The following is an 8179-nucleotide window of genomic DNA, read 5'->3' as shown; positions in this document are numbered from 1 at the left end:
CAGGAAACTGAGACATGACAGGACTGGAACTAGACAAGCTAGCGGCAGGCACATACAAAGACGAACTTGCAAAGAACAAAGGAAACGAGGGGAATTTAAATCAAACCGGATTGGACAATAATAAGAATCAGGTGCGGGACGCTGGTGAGAGAAGTCAGAGGTAATGAGATCACCAGGTGGAGGACGCGCACGTGTGGAGCTGTCAAAACAAAAACACAACACATAGAGAAACAAAGACAAAGCAGCCAATAAGACCGAAATCATGACACAAACTCTTCATATGTATCTTTATTTAGATTTTTACCTACCTTTATCTCTCTGTAAATAGTTTCCATTTACAACACTTAAATTATTTCTATCTATGGCTATATAAATAAACATGCATTGCCATTAATGGAATATTAATTAAATTTTTCAGTGTGTTACCTTAAAAACCTAATATGTAGTAAGGTTACCAGTTAATGTACATTTTATGAATAATACTTTACTTTATAAAATACAATTGTCATGATATTAATTTTTATTTTTATTATTAGGTTATAAGAAGAATCCAACAAATTCCAGTGCCTCCAACATGTATGATTGACCACCCAGGCTTTGAAGCCAACTGCCTTAATCCATATACCCTCCAGAATATTCATAATATATATAGAAGCGACTATGGTCCATTAAGGCGCCGAACAAGAGAGGAGTAAGTTTGCAATAAGAATTAGCAGAAATAATGAAATCTAAAATCTGAATATAACCACAAATTTAATTGGCTCTAAATGACACTCAATGACTCCAAACTTGTAATAAAATAAACTTTATATGTAAACAGATATATTTTTATGTACAAATAGAAATTTCGAATTCTTGCCATATACTAAGAATGTTTTATCTTTGTAATATAGGCAATTCCGTCATTTGGCATATCGGAGCTTTGTTAGCTGGTGCTGGGGCTTCTTAGGTCGACATGTCCGTGTGGTCATTCCTTCCTGTGTTGTATCCCGGATACGCCAGGAGTTTCCAGATCTGGCTGGTGACTACGTCGGCTTTCGGCCACCTCTCGACTGAACCGGGAGAAATGGCGGGCAATTGTTTCCTCTTTTGAGGGTCTCTCGAACTCGGCAGAAATTGGCATAGGAACAGGAATTGCCTGTAGCTCCTCAACAAAAGGTGCTGGGTCGACGATAACCTCCTCAAAGACGAGCCTCATTAGGTCATCCACATAATCTGGAAAACATTTGTAAAAAAGACTTTATTAGTTATTTCATATTTATTTGTAATAATGTTTACAATAAAATGTTTATTAACATACTGTTTGTAGCCTCTGTTTTTAATGGCCTTGCAATGGGTTCTCCCTTTTTAGACTTTGGAAACACCACTTTGTAGACTGGTTTCCCTGTTGCAGTTGTTGCTTGTTCTCGACCAGTGTTCTCATTATGGTGTAGAACTGCAAGATACAATCTGCGGGAAAAAAGTTAGCCCGTCAATCACAGGTTCACTATAAAATACATTTAAAATACTGTTTATATATATATATTACCTGCACAACATTCCCATGTAAGGGAATACTACATTTTTGGGTGTAAACCTCAAAATTAAGCTGTGGAAAGCCTCCAGCGATGATGTCTGAAAGTGGTGACTTAACTTTTCCACATCTTTAAGGACCCTCTTGTTGCAGAGAATCTTCTCTACTTTGTGGAGTGCCAGCGATGCTACATTGTCATTACAAATAAATAATGTAACTTACATGTATACGCTGAATTAACAAATGCATTCTATAAAAAAAATAAATCAAAGGTATAGTATGGCATAACAATATATTTCTTGTATTTGATTAAAATCAATGAAAAACATATTTAAATACCTGGATTAAACCATTTCTTTGGATTCTTGGACACACGGTCTGGATGGGCACACTTTGGGAAGATGGGGTTCTTGTGTACATGCACATTCTGAATGTGATTCAGAATTGATGTCCACTTAGCCAATTTCTCTGGTCCTGTTGTAGAAGTTATGGCACTCCAGTATACATGGTTCCTTATGCTACGAAGCCACTTCTTCAGAACTTCACACTCTTTGTTTTTGGAAAGTTGCTCAAGCTTCTTTGACAGACCTGATTAAATGACATAAATGATTACTGAAAAAGTTCGACTACTAACTAAACTTCGTTCTGTATTTAAAAAAAAACAATTACCTTTTTCAAAATGCCACAAATCGTAAAACTGTATTATGTTGCGTTCTCTCAAATATTTTTGTATCTGAGGGTGACGGTCAGTCACAATGTAGTCGACTGTTAAGCCACTGGACTCCAGATGATCAAGACATCTCTTTAGACCTTCTTTCTCCATATGGTAACTCCCGCCGACTTCATTGCTCTGGGTATACAAGACAGTAACATCCGTCATTATAGAGAGAAATTGTAAACTTGTGTAAAATGGAAAACAAGTTGTTACAGGTTTTTTCTTTAAAGCTGACCCACCTGAACAAGTTGTGTGTCCAAAATGGTGTTGCTCTCGGTGTGCATCAACGTGTAACTACCATATTTCGCTGAATGTCCTAAAATGAAACACAAGGTTAGATTTTACAATTAGATCAGACAACCAATAATCTGATTGTATCAGTTTTCAAGCCATGTCTTCATTTTCTTATAAAAATGTGAGAAATATGTTACCGGGTGAGTCTGCACGCATATCTCCGGCGAGGCCAATCTTTCCACTCTGTCTAAACTTCTGGAAAAGGTTTTGTTGTTCACTTTTCCATTTGTGGATTATGGCAGGCTCCAGGAAGCTCCTGCAATGTCTCCGGAAGGTTTCGTACGTAAAAATTTGTAATTGCATCCCCTTGCAAATCTATGAGAAAAGTTGACGTATTATATAAAGATCATTAATAAAAATTGTGCGGTACTAAAAACGCTTCATGTGTACCTTTTGTACTTGGATGAATGATCCTCCGGTAAAATAAGTGGCTGCAGACAACTGAAGGTTTCCGACCGGCATGCTACCAACAGTGGGCTGGCTCTCCCATTGCCTTTGGTAACTACACTTGGGGCAAAGCTGGTGGAATGCCACATATGTACCCATCCGGCGTAAACTCACGTCACACTTGTTTTTACAAATCGGGCATGTGGCAAACAGCTCACGCAGACAGGTTTCAAACACAATGAACTTGTTATCACCATAGATTGTCCTCTGCACAAACCTAAAGGCAAAAAAATAATAATTACTTTTTTTAAATGAAACAACATGTTTTAGTACCTAATTAATCTTATGTGTATATTACTTACGAAATTTCAGATTCCTCAGATATTGTAGAGTCACCAGGATTAAAGGTTGAGTCATGAGGTTCTCTCACTGACCCTTCTTCTTCTTCTTCCTCCTCCTCCTCTTCTTCGTCCAACTCCAGTCTAGGTCTTTTAAGTGGTCGAAATCCAGTAGGCTTTACAGGTGTAGATGAAAATGGTAGATCATAAAGAGCTGTAGTGGTTTCTGTGCCAACACTTTCTAAAGAAACTGTTGCTTGTGATCCTGGAAACAGAAGAACGTATATTTTCATACAAGCATACATACAAAACCTATTTTTATGCAATTTTTAAAGTTAAAACTCTAATACTAGAACACATTTAACATACCTTTGCTCCTACTGTGTGTTTCTTTCAGTGTACCAGTAGATAGCTGTGTGCCAACAGATATCTGTGTCAGTTCTGTCTGTGTTCCTACTGACTTTGTGTTTGGAGGTTCAGTCTGACATTCCACCTCCACAAACAAAGTGTTTGGTAACTCAATCTGTTGTGATGTACTCTAAAAGAAAAGGACAATATAAAGTAAATGTTCAACCAAAATAGAAGAACATAAAAGTATCTCACCACATTGAAAAGATTTCTATCTTTTCAATGTGGTGAGATACTTTTATGTTCTTCTATTTTGTAAACACTATATATACCTTAAACATCCCAATGAGACATTACAGTTTAAATGCCATCATATTTACACGTCTTTTATCATTAATCCAATTCATAAAAACGACGACAGACAATATCATTTTTATACTCATGCAAGCACGCATATAACAAAACTGGGCTCACAAGGTAAACAATGTAAAACTTCAACATGCATTAGCCTACGTGCTAGCGCGACATACTGATAACAATACAGTTTACATACCATCATATTTACACGTCTTTTATCATTAATCTAATTCATAAAACGAACGACATACAATACAATTTTTATACACATGTAAGCACGTATTTTACCAAACTGGGCTCACACGGTAAACAATGTAAAACTGCAATATGCATTAGCCTACGTGCTAGCGCGACATACTGATAAGACAATACCGTTTACATACCATCATATTTACCCGTCTTTTATCAGTAATCTAATTCATAAAACAGACGACATACAATACAATTTTTATACTCATGTAAGCACGCATATAACAAAACTGGGCTCACACGGTAAACAATGAAAAACTTCAACATGCATTAGCCTACGTGCTAGCGCGACATACTGTTAAGACAATACCGTTTACATACCATCATATTTACCCGTCTTTTATCAGTAATCTAATTCATAAAACAGACGACATACTATACAATTGTTATACTCATGTAAGCACGTATTTTACCAAACTGGTCTCACACGGTAAACAATGTAAAACTTCAACATGCGATAGCCTACGTGCTAGCGCGACATACTGTAAATAAACACATAACTTCATAATCATACTTACAGGTTGTGGTTCTGAGATGCTTGTTGGTCCAAATAAAGTTGGTAATGAACCCTCTTTCATGTTCAAACGTTTTAAAAATCCCGCTTTGAACTCACCGAGATTGGAAAAACAATCGTCTGCAAAATGACGGGAACACAACCAAAGGGGTTTGTTGTACTGCTGTGGTATCGTGTTAAAAATGAATTTTAACCACTGATTCTTCTGGTCTTCATTTTTTGGCAGTGAAAATAAAGCAAACTTGCCTTTACAGCTAAAAACACACTGTCTCCTCGACATGATGTTATCACACCAACTAGGAAGTGTCTGTGAGCCTGGGGGCAGGGTTTTCGTTTCTCCCGGGCAAGGCTGTAGGCGGAGATTAGTATCTCATGTGACGTGGATAAGTTCGTGTGACGTGGATAATATCAGGAAGAAGACTCACTCCCTATAACGACTCGTTTCAGCGATTCAGAGTCGACTCCCTACTTTAGAAGCCAATAACTTTATTAATCGTGCACTTTTTGGTTCAACTACTTTACATGTTGTTTAAATTGATGGATAGCTACATGACACACTGCAATAAAGGTAAGTTTCGATTTTGGATCTGTGTGGCTCTTTAACATGGTCATGTAACATTTTGACATTTGTTTTCGCTTTGTATGTTTTCAACTTCCAAAAACTGCTCAAGCTGTGCCTCTGGCCACTGTTGTTTCCTTGCATGTGTTTAAAGGTCCCGTTCTGTCTGTGTTTTTGAAGCTTTTAGTGTGTTTACAGTTCACAACATACGCAGTATTTTTCCACACAGTTTACTTATCTGTATAATGCTATTTTCACTGTCCTAAAAACGGGCTGATGTCTTCCTTGTTCCATGAAGTCCCTCTTTCAGAAATACATGCAATTCTGATTGTGTAGTTTGTTAAGTGTGTTGTGATTCGGCAGCAGCTTATCTTGGCAGCAGAGCTATAGAAAAAAAGGAGCGCAAGTTGTTCAAGCCTCTATTACTGCTTTCTGTGTGTTTATTATGATGTTTTTTTTAATGGAATTGTGTTTACAGTGTGCAGCTTTGGATGCCAAATATCTTTATTTGTGACTTAATATAATGCCATACTTGCTGCACACCACTTCTCACGATTTTAATTAAAGACATACATTTCTGTGTTAAAAAGGATACATTCATGCCAACATGACCATATAGAGTAATTACGACTGATCTATCAACAGATCGTCCTCAGGGACGGAGTTCCTTTTTTTATATATATATACATATACATATACATACATATATATATATATATATATATATATATATATATATAATATATATATATATATATATACACACATACATACTAGGGCTGGACAAGAAAATTCGAATATTCGAATATTCGTTCCGTGGGTTGACATTCGATTTTCAGTTTTGAGATTCGAATATATGTATATAAATATTTTTCAGCGTTAATGCAGAGCTTTTGCCAAGCAGGAAGTGCGCTTCACGCTCCCGCTCTGTAGGTGGCGCATAGAGACCAACATCCATAGTCAACAGCCATCAAACGCCACCAGTGGAAGAGATCGCCTGGAACGGAAAGCGCGCTTCCTGCTTTGGCATTCACGCTAATAGTGTTGTAAATAACGTTCAGTTTCTTGCAAAAACTGATTGATTTGCTTCACAAGACGTCAATATGTCACACGGAGTTATGGGGGATTACTTTTGTATTGGATATATATGCTTTAGCTCTTAAAGTGTGCGGATTGGTTGACTTGCATGACGGAGCACTGGGGTTTCTGCAAAATATCTTCTTTATTGTTCTGCTGATGAAAAAAACATATTGATGGTGTAAGTGTTATAAATAAACTTGATTTTGAAAGTATGCTACCGTTTTATTACAGTTTGTTGAACTTCGTTCATTTATTTTCGTTGTTTTATTTAAATAGCCTACCCTTTACGTTATCAGTAATTACTGTGCTGCTAATTTCTGATACGGGAATGTTTATTTGTTAGAAAAATGTTAGGCTACCTTATTAAAAGTATTGCTCTTGTGTTTTGTTTCACTAATGCTGTTCTCGCAGGACGCGTGACAGGCACGCCGCCTCCAGCTTGCGCTGTTCTGTAGTATTTTTAAAGTTTATTTCTTAAAGTTTATTCTAAACGTGTCACATGTCCATATTGCACGAAAAAAAGGCACTACACTCCCTTGAGTCCGCAGCAACACATCCGCCACATAATAAAACTGTAGATAAACAGACACACACACACACACACACACACACACAGATTCCTGCCTTTATTAAAGAGAAAAATATGTTCAGCCCCTCCTTCCGAAGCTTCGAATATTCGATTTTATTTCTACTAAAGCTTCGAAGCTCAAAAAATGGTATTCGGAACAGCCCTAATACATACATAGATACATACATACATATACATATATATATATGTGACCCGTCACGGAAACCAGGGACTCAAGTCGGCAGCACAAGTTTCGAGAAAATGAGAAACAAAGTTTTTTTTCGAAATTTGTGATTTTCGTTTTATTGCAGAATCTGTTAGTTGAGATCACGAAGAAGCCTCTCCATGTTTGAGATAGCAGTTTTTGTATATTTAAAAGCGTACATTTTGCAGTTAAAATAGGCTTGTTTTTCCGGAGATTCTAGCGTGCAGCGGGGGGCGTCATTGTCTGTGTGTATATTTACATACTGTATAAGCTTGTGTTTTCGCCTCCGCCCCCAAAGGGAACAGCGTGACTACTAAATAAGGATAGTTCACCCAAAAATGAAAATAATGTAATTAATGACTCACCCTTATTTCGTTCTAAACTCGGAAGACCTCCGTTCATCTTCGGAACACAGTTTAAGATGTGTTATCGTTAGATTTAGTCCGAGAGCTTTCCCCTTCATTGAAAATCTATGTATGGTTTCCATGTCCAGAAAGTTAATAAAAACATCATCAAAGTAGTCCATGTGACATCAGTGGGTCAGTAAGATTGTGTTGATGCATCGAAAATACAGCTTGGTCCAAAAATAGCAGAATTAGGACTTTATTCAGCATTGTCTTCTCTTCCGGCTCGAGCGTGAAGTCATGTGACTGTAGTGACGCGCTGCCCTGTTCCTCAGACATGTTTGCTAAGTTTTTTTTTTTTTTCAAACTTATAGCCTGCGTCTCCCCAGACTGTAAAGCTCGGGCGCACAAAACAAAAGAAAAATAAAAGAAGCTGGGGCGGAACAAATAACAGTCAGCCGCAACGTACGTCAGCGCCGCAGTCGGATGACATCAAAGTACCGCGAGAGCTCTTCAAGAAATCTTATGGAGTAGTTTAATTTCTACTCGCTCTCAAGGAACTTTGACGTCATCTCTCTGTCAGTTCTTGCAGCGCAGCATGAGTCCACATAAGTTACACAGAGATTGTTGAATTCGTTATATAATTGGCTACATGTTTTGTCTATCAATATTTTCCATGAAGTCATTGGCTGATGGAGAAACGAGTGA

The 8179-nt window shown here is 37.4% G+C and overlaps 1 protein-coding gene across 1 annotated transcript; it reads right to left on the bottom strand.

The window, feature by feature from the left end:
• Nucleotides 1-787: 787 nt before the first annotated feature.
• LOC135745215 (uncharacterized) lies at nt 788-3372 on the bottom strand. The gene is made up of 9 exons (XM_065263562.1): nt 3272-3372; nt 2913-3186; nt 2660-2837; nt 2468-2544; nt 2183-2363; nt 1853-2101; nt 1529-1700; nt 1301-1449; nt 788-1215 (listed from the first exon to the last, which is right to left on the bottom strand). The coding sequence occupies exons 2-9, from the start codon at nt 3066-3068 to the stop codon at nt 968-970; spliced, it is 1410 nt and encodes a 469-aa protein (XP_065119634.1). The 5' UTR covers nt 3069-3186; nt 3272-3372; the 3' UTR covers nt 788-967.
• Nucleotides 3373-8179: the final 4807 nt, after the last annotated feature.

Source organism: Paramisgurnus dabryanus, chromosome 10 (genome assembly GCF_030506205.2).
Source record: "Paramisgurnus dabryanus chromosome 10, PD_genome_1.1, whole genome shotgun sequence".
In the NCBI taxonomy this organism is placed as follows: Eukaryota; Metazoa; Chordata; class Actinopteri; order Cypriniformes; family Cobitidae; genus Paramisgurnus; species Paramisgurnus dabryanus.
Note: the sequence above shows the minus strand (reverse complement) of the source record. Positions and strands in the feature narration are given on the sequence as shown.

What these genes read in the sequence shown, in the direction of transcription:
- LOC135745215 (XM_065263562.1), bottom strand. Translation starts at nt 3,068, where the DNA reads ATGGGTACATATGTGGCATTCCACCAGCTTTGCCCCAAGTGTAGTTAC. An exon ending in TTTGTGGCATTTTGAAAAAG is followed by an intron (nt 2,102 to 2,182) that starts GTAATTGTTTTT and finishes TCATTTAATCAG; the next exon opens with GTCTGTCAAAGAAGCTTGAG. An exon ending in AAAAACAGAGGCTACAAACA is followed by an intron (nt 1,216 to 1,300) that starts GTATGTTAATAA and finishes AATGTTTTCCAG; the next exon opens with ATTATGTGGATGACCTAATG.